Raw genomic sequence first — 17,621 nt, 5'->3', positions numbered from 1 at the left:
GAGAGAGCAATAACTGTTTTATTAGTGCAGTTCACATTTGTATACATGCACTTTTTAATGATAGACCACTGTTTTATTATATTATAAGTGGATTACTTTGTAGACCCTTCAGCTATTGCTTGCAGATATCAGCTGATATCAAGTCCCTGGGGTCCAAATTTGATAACCATCGATTTAGATAATATGGTTAGTAACAGAGTTGTATTTCTTTCCATCTGTGCTGCTTTCTTCCCTAATTGCAACACTTACTTTTTTGCAAATTTACATACTATATTATCCAATTAAGAACCCAGTTGTAATGCAGTGGAATTGGCCTTTATAGGAGAATTAATACCAACCTCAAAAGTAATCTCCAGAGTATTTCTGGGGACCTGCAGGACTCCGGTCTCCGCCAGCTCACCAGAAACACACACCCAAGGGTTGGCTGTGAACATGGAGCCACCCAACTTCTTACTCGGAACAACCACCACGTGGTAGGGGATCACTGAGAGGCAGAGGGAAAACAAAGGTTACACAATGAACTGAAATCCATAAAAGCTGGTTGTTCATGGAGTACAGGGTCAGGCTCACTGATGGTTGTGAAGACGTTGGTGAAACAGAAGTAATCCACAGCATTAAAGGACAGGAGGTGGTAAAGAAATTGCTCCTTCTCATCGTCACAGCGCAGGAAGGCGTAGCGCTTGTATAGTTTCCTAAAAAGAAGAAGATTGTTAGAGAAATTAAATAATTTCTGCTACGATTACAATTAAAAGATAATAATGCCTTGGTATATACAAGCACAAGACATGATCATTTTTGAGGTAAATGGATGACAACGTGCACACTGTTTAGCATTAGGTGAAATAAATACCACTGTAAGGTCAATAAAAGGCAGACAGAAATCCCCTGACCCACTTTAGTACTCTGATATCAATTATGAAGAAAACTGTGAATTATTTATGGAGAGGGGAACTATAGCATGATGCTCTGAAATTTCAAGAGACTTAATGCATTATAAATGGTTAGATCACATCTTCATTTCATATGACACAGACATTGCTTCACAAAACAAAGAAAGAAGGTCAGATGAGCACACACAGCAGGGAGAAAAACAAATCCAAAGATCTTTAATCTGCATCAGCGTGACTTATTGCAGTTGTTCTGACAAATAGTGACCCTGCGATAAATGGAAGCACATATAAACTCTGCTGTTTGTGTCCTTTTGCTCACTTTGTAAGCTCGTGATCTGAAAGCAGCTGCTTCAGGTGTCTGGAAAGGAGCTTCTTCTCCATAGAGAGACGAACCCAGGCTCGGGCCTTGCCCACATCTGTCTTAATCTCGCTTATGTTCTGAATGTGCCTGCAAATAAAAAATAACAACAGATTTAGAGATTAGAGGGAGGAAGAACTGATGCTAGATATCAGACATAGAAAAATTAGATTCCTGCAGTGTCACAGAAGTGCAAGGATAGGCAATACTTCAACATATTATCAACAATTTCCAGTCAATTTTATTCATATAGAACCAAATCACAACAGAAGTCTCCTCAAGGTGCTTTATATTGTAAGATAAATACCTTACAATAATACAGAGAAAGCCCCAACCATCAAACAATCCCAATGAACAAACACTTTGAGGACAGTGGGAAGAAAGAACTCCCTTTTAACAGGAAAAAACCTCCAGCAGAACCTGGCACAGGGAAGGGCAGCCATCTGCCGTGACAGGTTTGGAGTGAGAGGACGAAGAGAGCCAGAGATGAATAATAATTCATGATTAAATGCAGAGTGGCGTGTAAGCACATAAAGAGTGAAGAAGAACTAAAAGTCTGATATCTGACATGAATATATCTTGTTTGCTCTCAGTGGAACAACCAAGGTGATATGAATGGATTTATACAGGTGAACACACAAGTGTGTTGTCTAAATTTAACTGTGTAAACTTAAATTAATTTCCACCAATCTGGAAACCAAGCTGCCATCGCCTGATGATTTACTGTCTGGGGGCAATGGACAAATGTTTCCAGGCTCCTGGTGTAGCTACATATTTTCCAGATAAGAGATACTTTATATCAGGCCGAAGACCTCCTGCTCAGTCCAATCATGTTTCCAGTCATTTCTTTATAAGACGACTTTTTTTTTTTTTTTTTTTTTTTAAGTGAATAGAAAGCTAAATAGCTAATACACAAAAATGCATTCTTGCTCTCTGTACAGACCTTTTGATTGTATGTAGCCAAAGTTCACACTCACGTAGTTGTTGCACATTTATATGCAGAATCTTCTTAAAGAGATTCAGATTCAACAATTCAACTCAAAGAAGGAAGCAGATATAAACAAATGTTGATGTTTAAAAAGCTTCAGCACCCTAAAAGAATATTAATCTATCAACATTGTAAGAAAATGACAAATGAAAAGGCTGTATTAATTAACTAAAAAAATAAAATTTGAAAAAATTTCAGCATTGCCTTTCCCAGTCTGACAGATAATTAAATACAAAGTATCCTGAGATGCTGTGACCTGGCTCTGTGTAAATAAAACTGTAACTGATGCTGTTACACACAGACCAAAGTCTGTCTCTGTTCGCCCCATGTGATGTTTCCGCCGTGGCCGTCTCGCCCCCGCGCCATCGCTCCGAGCCACTATCACGTCTCTGACGTCCAGACACATTTCCTTCCACTCCACCCGTGCCATACGCGCTTCTTCTCCACCTTCCATCCCCCTCCCAGTCTCCACCCTCCACGCCCAATCACGTCAAGTAACCCAGTTTTCTGTGCTCGTTATCGCCATAGCAACAGTGGGAAACACCTACTACATGAAATGTTATTATTAAACGCACTGCAACACACGCGAAGCTTTAAAAATGTGAGATTAACTCCCTGTTAGGATTAAATGAAGTATTATGATGGTGGTTGCCTCTTTGCCACCGTGTCTGTGACTGTGCCGTCAGACGTTTACGTGAATGCGGAGGAGGCTCCATCCACCAGTGCGGAGTCGAGCTGCATGTTTGTGCCCCAAGTTGACCCCTCCTCTCCTTTCCACTCAGTCAGACTGGCGGGAGGTCTGGTAATTAGGCTGGAAGTAACACGCTGTTACACATACACACACACTTACGCTGTGTCGTCTTCAAACAACGCAACCCCAGACTCCTCAACCCTGGCTGGTTATGGTGGGTAAACATGACGAAAGTGATGCAGACACACACATACATGCATGTTGAAGCATGTAGATATAGAGCTGTCGATGATGTTAAAACTCTTGGTTTTTAAAAAGAATAGACCAGATGACAACATTTTGATCAAATTGGGGCAACAAGGCTGGCCTGAGGGTCTGGGATGGTGATCAGTGAGGGTTTTTCTGTATGTCGTGTCCTCTCTCCATCTATGCAGTCGCATATCTCACGGGCTCCACAAAGGTGAAACTGCTTTTTGTATAACACGACTACTACGGACAAAATACTCACCTTTATGCCTTTTTTGTTTTTAATATGAGAGTCTACACATGTATATATGAACTGTATAATTATGTGGGATGCATATTTATAGGTTATTTTATTTAATTTTGTACTTTATTTGAATTTTTCTGTACTGCCTTTTTCTGGACCTTTGCAATCCTGGATTTTTCTAACAGCTTACAAATTATCTTTATTTTGTTATTATTATCATTAACTAAAACATACAGTTATAATATGCATAGCAGAGGTGGATCTGGATGTTCAGTGCAGTGGTAGGAATTAAAAAATAAATAAATAAATTCTGATTAGAAAAATAACATCACAGCATTTAAGCAGAATTACTTCATGCTTTTGTTTATATCGTAAAAGTCATAAGAAAATCCTTCTCTAAATATAAATGCTATTATATTAAACTAATGGTATTCCTGCAAATACTGCTGGTTTTATAGTATTTTGTTTGGAGAGACTATAGTAATAATGTAACCCCACAGTGAAATCTGCAAGTTTTATGTGTGTCTTATTTCAGGACATTGGAATTTTGTACGCATGAGGATACACAGGATCAGCCCAGATTATTATGATAGGGCTATAATAACAATATTGCGTTCAATGGTCTACCACAGGGGGGCAGTATCAGTCTAAAATACATTGGTCTGAAGGTGCCCATTTCCAGAACATCTTTGAGTACTTTGAGCATGAAATGATTTCCTCTTTTATTCCTTCGCTGAGGTGCACATTTCAGCAGATGCCTCACCTCATGTCCTGGATCAGGGAGATTTTCAGGGGAGGCATAACCGATCCGCCGCCGTCAGATTTACGTCTCTCGGTGTCATGAATGAACCCTGGAGTAAAAGAAAGAAGCGTAACTGAAGCAGAAGCCATCGGTTTGTTAAATGACTGCGATCATCAGCCGAAAGGATTTTTGTTCTTACCTGGAGGCCCTAAACTACCTGGGGTTGCATTTTTCTTCTCTTTGCTGTCCTGGTAGTGCAGCAGGTGGGACCACAAGGCAGATTTACCCTTAAAAGAAAGAGAGAAAACCGGCATTAGTGCTACACATCCCCCAAGAGCACTGTATGTTAAAACAGGTGTGCATGCTGACTGCAGTCATTTCTTTTTCTTTCCTGACCTGTTTAACCTGCAGCCCGTGGCTCCAGATCCTCTCCAGCAGGTCACAGAGACTTGCAATCAGGGTGTTTTCCTCAACACCGGTGATGCTGACCTCTCCGTGGCCCAACTCCACAGCCTCACGCCCCATCTTCTCTACCAGCATACGTTTGGTCTGCAGAGAGACAACAATTCAAACCTAATATTTGTTTCTGAGCAGCCGAAAGAAATACCTTAAAAACAGACGATTCGTGTAGGTAGAAAATGCTTTTTTGGGGGGTTTTTATGTTTTGAAAATTGGTCATAACTCTAAATAACACTGCATTAACAGCATTTAAAGAGCGTTAAAGTAGCCAAAGAGAGCTTCATCCCAAACTTCAATCATAACTGAGTTTTATACGTGATGAGTTTTAATCTGTGAAACCAAAAACTGGTGATAGGCAAACCTTGTTCCTGCACTCCTTTAGCAATCCTTCAACAAATTTCCAGTTAGTCTGAGCGATGACAGACGGTGACAGGTTGGACAGTTTAGGCTGTCTGATGGTTGTGCCCAAGTTTCTGGCTTCCTGGATGTATTTCTGATGAAAGAGAGAGGATTTAGTTAGCGAGTACAATAACGTGTGCTCATGTCACTATATCTACAACAAACAGCTCTGTGGTTAGACACAGAGCTGGTGTCGCTCTGTATGGGAATATTAAATCGAAGCGCGTCCTACAGTTTAAACTACAAGGATCAAGATAGGTCACAATTTTGGAGAAAACTGATAAAATGAAGCTGCATTTTAATTACATCACTGCTTATCAGTTCCACCTCCTAAATGCACACCTGACACACACAAAAGTAACACTGATACTCAAACAAAGCTCAGCTGCTGTACGTGGAGGAAAAGACCACATGCGTGGACAGGTACTGCGCTCTACGGACAACCAACACATACCACGTCCACAGTCACCGACTTTAGACAGGGCTTGAAGGACTGCGAGAGCCAGTAGTAGTCAAGAAACAGCAGGAGCTGGAGCTCCGGAAACAAACACTCTACATGCTGCGAGTGTGAGGGCGTGAGTGTAAGGCAAGCAGAAAAAGAAAAGAAATGAAATGTGTGAGAACAGGTGTAAGAGCAGACATTGATGGGAAGAGCAAACAGACAAGAGATCATGCAAAATGACATCAAAGCTCAAGCAGTCCATCTGTGTGAAGGAGCTGATGAAAGAAAACACTGTGGGGGCGCTCTCACCTCTCTCTGGTCATTGTCTAAATAAAGGTGCTCAGCGTGCTGCTTCTGCCGATCCCTCCTCCTCCACTGAGCCGGAGCGCTCCTCTTGGCCCATCTGTAACACAGAAAAAGAAACAAATGTAAAACAGCCATCAAACCCACACATCAAAGGTTCATTTGAAATATACACTAATCACAAGGGGACAGAGACAGTAGTGAGCTACAAATACTCACTTGTTGCTGGTGGGTCCAGTGGAGAGCACATCAGACTGCAGTCGGGGGAAGAAGCCCTGCTCGTAGCGCCCCTGGCCGATCTTCATGTCCAGCAGGTGGGGGTGCAGGGCAGTGTGGTCGATCTTTGAGACTCTCATCTCAATGGCTTTCTCTGTGGAGGTGTGTGAGGGGTACACAAGTCAGCAGAGGGATTATATCATCATGTTTCAAAGTCACCCTACTTTTACTGCTGAGATGTGTCCGTTTGATTAAATGTCTTCTTTCTATCTTACTCTTGAATTTAAAAGATGATCCGGTGAAGAATTTTAGTTAAGTTATTCCAGCATCTAATACAAAAAAATCATTTAGGATTGAAAAGATTAAAAATAAAATTTAAAAAAAAACCCCAAAAAACAAAACAGTCCCATCAGTAAAAGATATAGCTTTTTGCCATTTATGGAAACAGATCATCAATAAAATGATTTAATGGATATCCTGACTTCAAAATTCCAGGAACAACTGGAGTAAATAGAACAGGTTCATTGTTATACCAACCCTGTCAAGTTATGTTGTGAGATTCAGATAATGACTAAGAACTTTTCATTTCAAATTTAGAAACCAGATGACAGCAGAAAAGAAAACATAAAAAGCACCCACAGAACCAAGAGAAATGACAGAAAAAAGGCTCAGAGCAGATGTTTTGTTGTCTTCAAAAGAACCAGCCGAGTCATGCAGCTTTACACAGTGATTATTTTTATGCTTTATTAAAAACATCCCCCCACACACATGGGCTGTGTGAGGAAAAGCTCCCACGATGTTAGAGAAACAGAGAAAAATAATACTACTTCCTGTTGTCCATCAAATGGCAATAAAAAACAAAAGCCAAAAAAACAAACAAACCAGGGGGTGTGAGATATTTGAAGCTGCAAAAGCGCAGCATGAAAACGGTGGAAAAACACTGGCTGGGTGAAGTTGGAATTCACATAAATGTTTTTTCTTGTATAGGATTTATCATCAACCCTTTAACCTGTACTTGTTACATTATAGCTGCAGGAAAGGCTTTGTTAACCCTTTGAGATATACTTTGAGTAATTTGATCCGATTTAAAATTAAAATGAGGAAAAGAGACTGTCTTTTATTTACTGACAAACATTACTTTAGATTATGTATTGGAGCCTGCTTAGAGTCCTTTTGAATTAAATTTGGCCATCACTGATGTCCCCTGATGGCAAAACAGACGTAAATCATGACATTAAACCTCATAATAAGCTTCCTAAGTTACTCAGTAAGGGGTAATTCTTGCACAAATATCTCAAAAGGGTTAGAAAACTTTTTTCTGCAACTATATCAGTAAAAATCAATAACAGATCACCAAGCTTTGGAAAAACTGTCATGTGTGCAATGCAGTGAGGATCTCATAGAGGAATTTATTTTACAGTAATATGTGAAAAGTTCATGGTAACATTTGCTTCATCTCTTATTCACCCCTTTCTCTTTTCACATTCTCCAGACTCAGCAGAATGAGCAAGAGCATCCGTCCATGCTTTTAAAAGCTTTCCTGCATAAACCACTGCCAGTGTGACTTATTCCAAATACAAGGTTAAAGGAAGTCTATACTTCCTCTATGAGCCAACCTAACTTAACACATTGCACACATAATTGAAAGAACCACCACCCTAGATTGGTTGAGATAATGAGAACAAATATTACGAAATTCGGTCTCGGCCTTCTCCGGCTCAATGACATGAGGTCCAGGAGCGATAAAGTCAGCTTTTTCAAGACGCTTTTTAAACAGGGTGTCTGCAAGCAAGACAGCAACAACCAGTCAGGTAACTAAAGACAGCAAACCTCCAGAGGTCTGTCAGATTCGTACATAACTGCACTGCAGATTATTGAGTTCTGCAGTTTTAAATGCTTCTTTAATTACAATCACAAACATTCAGCGGTCCATTTCTTTTAATAGTTTTAAATTAAAGACACTCCAGTGAAGCTGTTCATTCTCAATGCATAACCTGCAACTTTTTTAAGTGCAAACCTATCAAGAGTTAAGAGAGCCAAATTCAAACATTTGGAGCTTTGAAAACAATCCCACCATATAGATTAATGTTCCTCCTTTTCCTCCTCACCTGCTTCTTCGATGTTTGTGCACTTCTGATACATAGAAGTACGCAGCGTGGGCGTGCGCACGTTCAGCATGCGGATCTTATCCACGCGAGCATCAAACACCCTCAGCGTGTGCTCCTTCTCCTCGTCATCGTGACAGAGGATCTTACTGTCGATGAAGGACGCAAACATCTGCGTCTCCAAGAAACGTGACAGGAAGGGCAGGTAGGGTTCTGGTTGGTCAGACAGGAAGGAGGCCTGCACACAGTCACAAAGGTACAAGATATAAAGATTACATATATATTATGCTAAATCATTACTATGCTTTGCTAACAAAGCAGCTATACCACTTTACCTTGTCAAAGTTCTGCATCTGGTCTCGATTGGTGAACCAGGACTCTTTGTCATGACTCGGCTGGATGACAAACACCTCATAGTCTGCAAACATCTGGGTGAACCGGTTAGCGAAGACCTCGCGCACCTGGATGTTGAGCTGGTGCATTTTCAACTCTTCCTCGTCACACTGAACCCGCCCATCCTTGTTGCTGCTGGCATCCTCTCTGACCTCCAGCTGATGTGCATCAACATTAAGAAACATTGTTGTAAATGCTGATTTTGACCGATTACAATACAAAAGAACACAAAGTAAGAAGGGTCCGAAAAAAAGGAAAACGCTCATTCAATGAAGAAAAGAGGCAGAAGCACATCTATTTTTCACGTCACCTCTTGTGACTTTTATCACATTTATAGTGATGAAGAAGAAGTAGGGTCATGGGAAAGATGGCCAAGGACATGAGTCTTGATTTATGACCTCATTTTAACTGAACATGTCAGCATGTCAGCTGGACAGATGCCAGCGCCAGGCAGCTAAAATAACAGAGCAGGGCTGCCACTGTGCAGGAAAATATCCAATCCACTGACGTGACCTGGTACGCCATTTAATCAGGACCTGGTTTCTTTAATAGGAATTCAGCCGTGCCTTTAGATAGGAATAATTATAAGGTCAGACCTTGACGATGCGCAAATCCATTCAAGGAAAGCTAATGTTGCCCACAACAGCATAAGCTGCTTACGCTGTACAGAGGCCTTCTCGAAGCATCCATTAATTCATCCGTCAGTCTTTAGACTGAGTGCATCTTATTCATGTACCGCAAAGCTGAAAAATAGTCACACGACTCAGAAATGAGTTGGTGTATTTAAAAGGAAGAGAAAATATTTTAAAAAGCAAACCACCTCCTTTTGTGTACTGACAAAACATGTGTGTTTGTGGTGTAAGAGGGCGCCCCCTTATGTTTGCTGTCCCTTACTGCAACGATGCTGCTAGTAACGGATGGTTATGGATGCACTTTAACTCAGACTTCACTCATCAATATATATTCTAAGAGTTAATTACCTACTTATAGAAATATATTAATGCCAGAAGAAAATTTATTTTCACTGCAATGATTTTTCTACAAAGAAGAGGACCGTTAAATATTTTAATCAAGCTAAGCTCCTGTCCTAAAAATTAAAACACCTCAAATGAATTTCCAGTTGTCAATAAATTCATTAATATAAATATATTCGTAGACCTGGTGCCCAATCTAAAGCTCCTATTTTTACCTACTTAAATGATCAGTCTTGGTGATGTGAGTCACACGTGGTTATTTTTGCAGCCCGTTTTAATTAACGACATTACATCATTTCTCACCTTGTCTAAGCTGACACCTGTCCGCTTGACCAGAGCCTGCAGTCTGGCAATTGTCTCATTCTCTCTCAGCAGGTAGGAGTTGAGGGGTGAGGCCAGATTGCCGTTACGCTTGTCAGAGACCATATCAGCTGCTCGGAAGCCCCGGTACTTGGCCTGGCTGTCGCTGGAGTAAATGTTTCCCTCTGGAGACACGCCGAAGGACATGAGCACCTCGGAGATCTCCTGAATGAACTCGAGTTTGTTGGGAAACTGTGGCAACTCCTCTGGCAGTTCAATGAAGTGATTATCAATGTCCACAAAACACAAGTTTGCCTGGAATAAGAGAAATAGAGTAATGATTATATTACATTTAACAAAGCTTTACAGACAGTTATAGTATTGTAATATTATAGATCCTGTTTTTATACATTTCATTCAGTTGGACATTCCAGCCCCCTGAATTAAAAAGGTCACTGATGACTGAAAATATAAAGCTGACATGCTCAAGAGAGCAATAACTGACTCTGAAATACCTACACTGTGTAGGTTATACGAAGAAAACGTCTAGTTCAAGTTCAGTTCATTTCCAATTCAGGGTCACGGTGGGGAGGAACCTATCCTAGCTGCCATAGATCATGAGCGGGTTACACCCTGAACGAGGCACCAGTCTCTCGCAAGGCCCTGACTCAGAATCTGGTTGTTTACAAGATATTAATCATCAGTGAAAGGGATGATCATCATTCAGCCATCCCACAGCCCGGTCACGAACGGCTCTACTTCACCTAGACCAACTGAAGACCCACACTGCTACGGCATTAGCGCGTCTATGCATTGCACCAAACACGAACTTTTATGTTTTCTCATACTGAGCAGCATTATTATTGCAACAACACATCATCACACAAACATAAGGCTGAAATGAAATAAAAATATCAAGCAGCAAAGCACAAATCAAATCAGTGCAGAAGCTGCAACACAGTTTGTGAGATAAGAACAAATAAAACCATGAAATTAAAGATTTGGTTTCTGGAGCAGTAACACAGTCAAATATTAGACATGACGAAGGTTTGCACTCAGTAACTCAGACACTGCTCTCTGAATGTACCTCCTGTGGCAGCTCTAGCTTGGTGCGGTCATCCTGCCCATTGGAGTGGAGGCCCATTAGATACGGCACAGGAGCATCGAGGAAATGGAGAAGGGAGGCGGGCAGGATGGGAACGTACACATGCTGCCACTGGAAGGGGAACATTAAGGCTGTGATGCTCTCTGCCACAGTCATCAGCCTCTGGTAATCTGTTACACACAAACAGACAAAAGATAAAGATGGGTGTTTGTAGCAAATGCAGCTCTGACATCAGGTTCATCGTCTGATCTGATAACCGATCAAATCTTTAAAATCTTGGTTGATCGTTGTCGTTTCCTCCATTATGAAATTTACCAAATGCTGATGCTTTTATGCATTTACTAAACAAAATATATTGCACAACACTTCCCCCATATCTGAAACCTAAACAATACTCGAGCCAGTAAATAGCGTATGACAGAGGTTACGCAACATGACTGTTTGAATGTTATTTTAATAGGATTACATTGTTATTGCCTTGTCTTCTGTTTGCTCTCAGAGTTTGAAATCCAGCAGCTGCACCACATGACGAGACAGCTAATCCCGCTATGTTTGCAGTAGCAGTGTTATATATGACCTTTCATCTGCTTGATCACTTATTGGCTGGGGTCAAAAGGTAAAACGTGGCTGATGGTGGCAGTTTGAGGGCAGATTCAGTATCGACGGCACGTGTGAGTGACCTAACTGGAGTGCTTATACTTTGTTACAAAACTCTTTTGTTATTCTCTGTTCTGTACTTACAGGAATGAGCTGGACTGATTACCAACCTTTAAGGAATTAGCTGTTATGACACACAGAATGTGGATCCTGTCTACCTTTATGGAGCAAACTCGCTGTACCAGAATGACAGGGAATGACTTCTGAAGAGCACAGCTGATGTATCCTGAGCAGCCCTGGGTGCTTTACTATCAACTGAATCACTTTAAGTATGGTATTTGTTCCTTGTTGCAATGCCACTCTAAATGACAGCCTATTACACACAGCATTTTTAAGGCACCAAACTAGAGATAAACTGGCATATTTCTCTTGCCTGATCACACATTAAGTTTTGGTTCCTGTAAGGCCCCACCATTTCTTTTGAACACAAACTCCACTGGAGGGCCTTTTGTGGAGTCTTTTGGAGGATCCAGACTCTGAAGTGTGACACAGCTTGCCAGCTGGCACTCTGGCCAACATTAAATTCCTTTATCATGACTCCACACAGCAGCACTCCGAGTTCAGGCTTTTGCACTTGAGCCAACTGGTATACATGTAAATATGTGTCCAGTCCTCATCTGCATTCCTCTTCTATCCCGCTGATACCTACTGCAGATTCGGGAGCAGCTCTGCCTCCCCCGGTATGGTGCCAAAATAAATACCTTTCCTTCATTTGGTCATGTGCTGGTCCATGAGAAGAGACTCTCACCCCAGCCTGGGCCTCTCCCTCATCCCTCTTCTCAGCAGGCTTCCTCTCCCAGGATGGGGACATGAATACTAACATCACCCATCTCCTTCTTAAACTAGGCCACTGACAAGAAACCACTCGAACAAAGGGTCAAGCATTGTCGCTTACACCTAAAGCTGCATGACCTCACCAGTTTAGAATTATCCACACTGAGCAGTGGTAGAAGCTGTGACGGAAGAGTTCGCACAACATAGAAGTGAAACTCAGCACTGTTCTGATCGAACAACTTCTTGCAGCAGTCTCAGATTGTGTCACTAACAGAGGGCACTTGCTAGTTTTGAGCCATTACTATATTAGCAGTGATTAACAGGGAATAAACAAGATAAAACACTCTGTGCTTTCTCTGCAGATGTAGATTAGTTAAGAATAAGGAAGAACTTTTGTGACATTTTGGGCTGACACAGATCCTAAAGATATCATTTGCTGCCGATTTTATTTTGTTCTATGGAAACAAATTCAAATAAACTCTTTTGATGTCTTTTGGGTCTCCATACCATCTTTAAATATTTAGCTAATGTCACACAACAGATAACATCGGTCACTCATTTTGGTAAATGTCATTTTATTTGCCAGTAGGCACAGATCAGTCAGCAGTGATGATATGAACCTGAAGCCTGACTACAGTTGTGGTCATGGGCGCAAAATACCATGACATTCAAGGGCATGAATGTCAAGGTATTTTAGACTTATGATTTCTTTTCCCAGGGTGGAGTGATTGTACAGCATACTACTTAAAAAAAATGAACTGGGTGCACACGTTTGAATTTATTTGGATTATAATTTTTTTTTATTCCCACAGGGTCAAACATACGTAATGTCAAATGCAAACTGCACTTCAACCAGGCACTCTTGGTAGCTATAAAGAAGAATACTGGGTGGATATTTAACCGGTCTTCTTGGCAGAATTGGTTCCTGGCACAGAGTCAACTGACGATCCCGGAATCTGCAGTTGTTTAGAAATGGCTCCAAGAGACATTCCCAATGTGTAAATCTACATTTCTCTTAGATCTTCACCAATTTCCTTGGACTTTCTCATTGTTCTGAGTATTGCTTAATCTGATGAGTTCTGTCAAACAATTCTGTTGCTGGCACAGAGAAAATAGACTGTAGATTAGAGAAAATCCAAAATAAATTAAAACAATGTATACTGTACAATCATTCCACCGTAGAAAAAGAACAGTTCAAAGAAATCATTAAAACCTCGCAGTACCACGACATTCACGCCCAAATTTATGTAAACTTCTGACCACAACTGTATATGAGAGAGATCCTAGATCAGATGCTCAGTTTTTACTATGAATAGCCTAGAACACTAAATATTTTAAGAATAAACCGATATAATTTTCTCGATTTAAGTGACTCGGTCCCCTCACAACAACAAAGACTACAAGATTTTTCATGGAAAAATCTATGAAAACGATGATACACTGGAAAGCTGGCATTGTTTAATGATTATTTGTGTGTTGCCAAAATCCCAGCGTGATTCTGTATAATAGTGCGACAGCCTTAAAACACAGAACGTGCAGACAGGGGCGTAGCATCATATTTGTTGTTTTTAAACTTGATTTGTTAAATAGTAAATGGACTGATACTTACATGGTGCTTTTCTACTCTGACTGAGCACTCAAAGCACTTTCTTATTGCAAGTCACATTCATACAAACATTCATGCAGTGCTTTACTTTATGCTTCAAGGACACTTCAACATAATGACTGGAGGAACTCTGAGCTGGACTCTACAACCTTCATCATTTAATCTACCTCAGATCTGTGCATTTGCACTTCTCCTTTACACCTTTTTGTCCCTCTGACTTCACCTGTCCTGTCACACTCGACTTCAATAACCTCATGTCAGAAAATGACCAAGAAATAAACATAAAAAAATGCCATCTTAACTGTAGTAACAACACATAGTAGTGTTAGTGTCTGGGAAGGACAGGAAGAACAGATTGTATTTGAACATCTTGTCCTCTACAGCTTTGTGGAAAAGATGCTATCTACGCTGTTTTTTTCTTTTAATCAGAATTTCAGTGTTATTTTTAGCACATGCCACACACTGTCGTCTCCTTATTTGCAGAGCATCCCCCGCCTCGGTGTGTGGCGTCCCTTCGTAAAAATCCCTCAGCTCTTCCTCAGTGGCAGATTGCCAAGGCTTAACTCTCCACAACACCCTTCACATGTTCTGCAGTGATGAGCCTTATGGGGGTGAAAAGAACCATGATGTCACTTCCAACCAATAATAATCATCCTGCATCACTTCTCTCCTCCCTGTCTCCAGGTTGCCTAGCAACACCACAGCTTTCCCCATTAAGAGCTTCTCCCTCCTGTGGGCCCTGCAGTTTTGTAAACCATTTGCTTTCGCTTGCAATTGTAATGAATCCCATCAGAACATCAGATCCATCCTTAAGGGATCGCCAAGTTTCTCTGTGCACACGCACGCGCTTTCTCTCAATGGTGAACACTGAACAAAAACAACAGCTTTCTAGCTAACAGATCCTATAAAATTAGGTAATTTAATGTGAGATGATCATTGTGGACTCGAAACTGATTTGTATTACTACTGAACGTTGCTGAAGTAGTTTTTTTAAATTCCTCAGTTGAGCATTGTTTTTCTCAATTGAGCATTTTTCCCAAGGACACAGGATACATAGATAGACTAAGGAAGGTTATCCTGCACGAGATGGAACAATATGCTTAAAACAATTGTTTCAAACACCAGATTCCTCTGAGCAAGGCTTCCAAAACCTTGGAAATTTCTCTGTCAAACAATCCCCTCTTTCTTTCATTTCTGACAACATTTCTTACAACTGTAATGTGAATAGCAAGGTACTACGCTGCCTACCAGGGAAATCAGAACATTTTTTAATAACTTTATCTGTATGGCAGCCAGCTGTTTATAGTAGAAACACATCTGATTTCTGATATGGACAATATGTTGTGCAAAGGAGTTCTGACCAAGATTAACACAGGCCTTATTATTATTATTAGACCATATAATGTTTTACATTTTCTTCCTGTAACTAATAATAACGACACGGTGAGACTAAATATGACTGAAAAGACTAGAATGAATATACAGTGTAACAACATTTTTGTGTGATTAGCAATCTAAGTATTCCGTTTCCTTTGTTAGACATCCTTCAAGCTCCCCAGATAATACCTAGTCTCATGGGATGACAGGGACATGTCCCCCAGCTCCAGAGAGATCTCTTGAGACACGACTTTACTAGCAGGATCACATGACCTCACCACCCGCAGAGAAGCAGATGTTTCATATCATTTACAATTAGCTTGTCCTTTCAGCTATTTAGAAAACATGTCCAATTTTAATGAACTGTACAAACTAATGTTAAATTCAAGCCTGACTGCAGTGTATTTGCATATATATTTGACACTTATGCACGTGGATGATGAACATGTGTTTAGGCCAGCAGACCAGCTACTTACGCTGTGAGTAGAGCAGTATCTGCATCTCTAGCAGGGCACACGTGAACAGCTGAAGAACGTTCTCCACCCCCAGCAGGTTAAACATTTCACTGATGGCAAAGTCAAAGAGAGGCAGCTCTGATGTGCTTGGCCTCTGGCACACCACAGGCCCGTAGACGCCTGAGAACTTGAGGGATCGCCCAGAAGGTGGCAAGGGAACCTCGTAGAGGATGTTGTAGATGTAGCTCTCTAGGGGAAGGGGTGGGGGTTGTGGGGAAGAGACGGCCTGATGAAGCTGCTGCAGCACTTTGCTGCAGGCCTGAGCGAAGGCCATGGGTGTTATCAGGCAGATGCACTTTGACACGTATAGCGTGTCGCGGCTTATGTCGTACGAGTTAAAACGCTGCAAACGAGAGATGGCGGGCGCGGCGTGGAGCATGGGACGAGAAGGGGTGTGTTGGCGTCTCTGGTCCTCGGGTCCTTGTGGGGAGGTGGGAGTGTGCAAGATATCATACTGCTCTGCGTTGTGCATGTGGTAAAGAGTCTGCATGGCACTGCAGATCTGCTTACTGGTCACCTCCTCGAAGAAGGTGAGGGCAAAGCCATAGGTCCGAGAGCCATCCTCTCTGGTGATGATAAAAGAGTGGAACTGAGGCTCCCGAGAATCCATCTGCGTCCTGAACGCCAGACCCTTTGGCATACAGAGCTGCAAAAAGGATATACAGGAGAGGATTCAGAGAGCTGAACAAAGACAAAGGGCTCATCATGGAGATGAAACTGTAGCTGGATAGATTCAAATTTTTTCCTGCAGATCAAACAGGCGTGATATAATGTTTTCATTTCCGAGCTTTAGAGACTGCGGTAAGATCGCTTTCCTCCTCTCGTTGCGCGTCTTTAATTCAAATTAATAATCTCCTGACTCACAGACACAACAGCAAAAATTATTTAAAAGTTAAAACAAAATTACTATACAATATCTTCATATCACTGAAACAGTTCACTACATTAAAAAAAAAATACTTATACATGCTTTACATGGAGAATTGTTGATTTGCTCCTTAACAGATCTATCTTATTCTTAAGGCCTATCAGGATTTTTCCAAGGTCAAAAACCATAGGGGTCCAAGTGATTTGATCATCACATCAATTTTTCACTGACAGTTCATCACGAGCAGTTATTCCACACTATGTTTACCTAAACCCTCAATGTTTTTACCACCCTGTCATATGCCAGCTACATCCTTTACTCCATTAGAGGTCCCTTAAATCGATCAGCTGAGATCAGTTGAGAAAAAAGTTTAACCTGGGATCAGCCCACTTCATGTAGACGCAGGCTAGTTTGTCTGTTTCCTCTCTGAATGACTTTTTAATGTCTCCCACACAGCTGCTTGTTCCTTCCTGTGTGGATGCCCTATAAGAGTAGGTGTTACCTAACAGAAACCTCTCTCTTGTTTGTTATTTATGGCCATTTCTATTTTTTCAATATTATATCCAAGTGAAATATTTTTATCGCAGGCCTGGTGATTTGCCTTTGGTAGAAAGCCAAGAAAATGTTTAAAATTTAAGGGTTCTTAAGTTGTATCAGCATCATACCATACCATGCCCACTGCATCCTGGTCAAAAGGATTCCACTCGACATTGTCTGGATAATGTGCTAGGACTTTGGATTTAAAGGTTCTCCGCAGTGGACTCTGCTCAAAATTCTCACCTGAAAGTCAAACAAACAGAGAGTGCAGAGAAAAAGAAAAAAAAAAACAAAAAAAAAAACAGGAGACAAACAGTTAAGAAACCAGATTTCCAGATGCAGACGCAAGAGCAGAACAGTCGGCTTAAAAATGTCAGCTGCAGCTCCAGAGGAAAGAGCACATTAGCATATTTGTCTTGAGAGGATAATTGT

General features: G+C 41.1%; 1 protein-coding gene across 6 annotated transcripts in view; it reads right to left on the bottom strand.

Annotated features, from left to right (window-relative positions):
* Positions 1–17,621, bottom strand: part of dennd5a (DENN/MADD domain containing 5A) — a 33,636-nt gene that overhangs the window by 6,044 nt on the left and 9,971 nt on the right. For 2 of the 6 annotated variants that reach the window (XM_086287818.1, XM_086287819.1), the window contains 17 exons: positions 17,323–17,432; positions 15,746–16,430; positions 10,838–11,025; positions 9,754–10,065; positions 8,419–8,634; positions 8,087–8,321; positions 7,671–7,760; positions 5,982–6,132; positions 5,769–5,862; positions 5,472–5,576; positions 4,980–5,111; positions 4,556–4,708; positions 4,359–4,446; positions 4,181–4,268; positions 1,210–1,338; positions 571–692; positions 339–484 (listed from right to left, as the gene is read on the bottom strand). In XM_086287818.1, coding sequence (XP_086143944.1) covers positions 339–484; positions 571–692; positions 1,210–1,338; positions 4,181–4,268; positions 4,359–4,446; positions 4,556–4,708; positions 4,980–5,111; positions 5,472–5,576; positions 5,769–5,862; positions 5,982–6,132; positions 7,671–7,760; positions 8,087–8,321; positions 8,419–8,634; positions 9,754–10,065; positions 10,838–11,025; positions 15,746–16,430; positions 17,323–17,432 — 3,044 coding nt within the window. The remainder of the gene's footprint in view (positions 1–338; positions 485–570; positions 693–1,209; positions 1,339–4,180; positions 4,269–4,358; positions 4,447–4,555; positions 4,709–4,979; positions 5,112–5,471; positions 5,577–5,768; positions 5,863–5,981; positions 6,133–7,670; positions 7,761–8,086; positions 8,322–8,418; positions 8,635–9,753; positions 10,066–10,837; positions 11,026–15,745; positions 16,431–17,322; positions 17,433–17,621) is intronic. The other 4 variants (XM_086287820.1, XM_086287824.1, XM_086287821.1 and 1 more) reach the window with 3 other exon arrangements.

Source organism: Aulonocara sp. 'chitande type north' Nkhata Bay, linkage group LG1 (assembly GCF_057382095.1).
Source record: "Aulonocara sp. 'chitande type north' Nkhata Bay isolate Kocher_YH1m ecotype deep benthic linkage group LG1, A_spYH_male_GT1.1, whole genome shotgun sequence".
Classification (NCBI taxonomy): domain Eukaryota; kingdom Metazoa; phylum Chordata; class Actinopteri; order Cichliformes; family Cichlidae; genus Aulonocara; species Aulonocara sp. 'chitande type north' Nkhata Bay.
The sequence above is the reverse complement of the archived record's forward strand: the minus strand, read 5'-3'. Positions and strand labels throughout refer to the sequence as shown.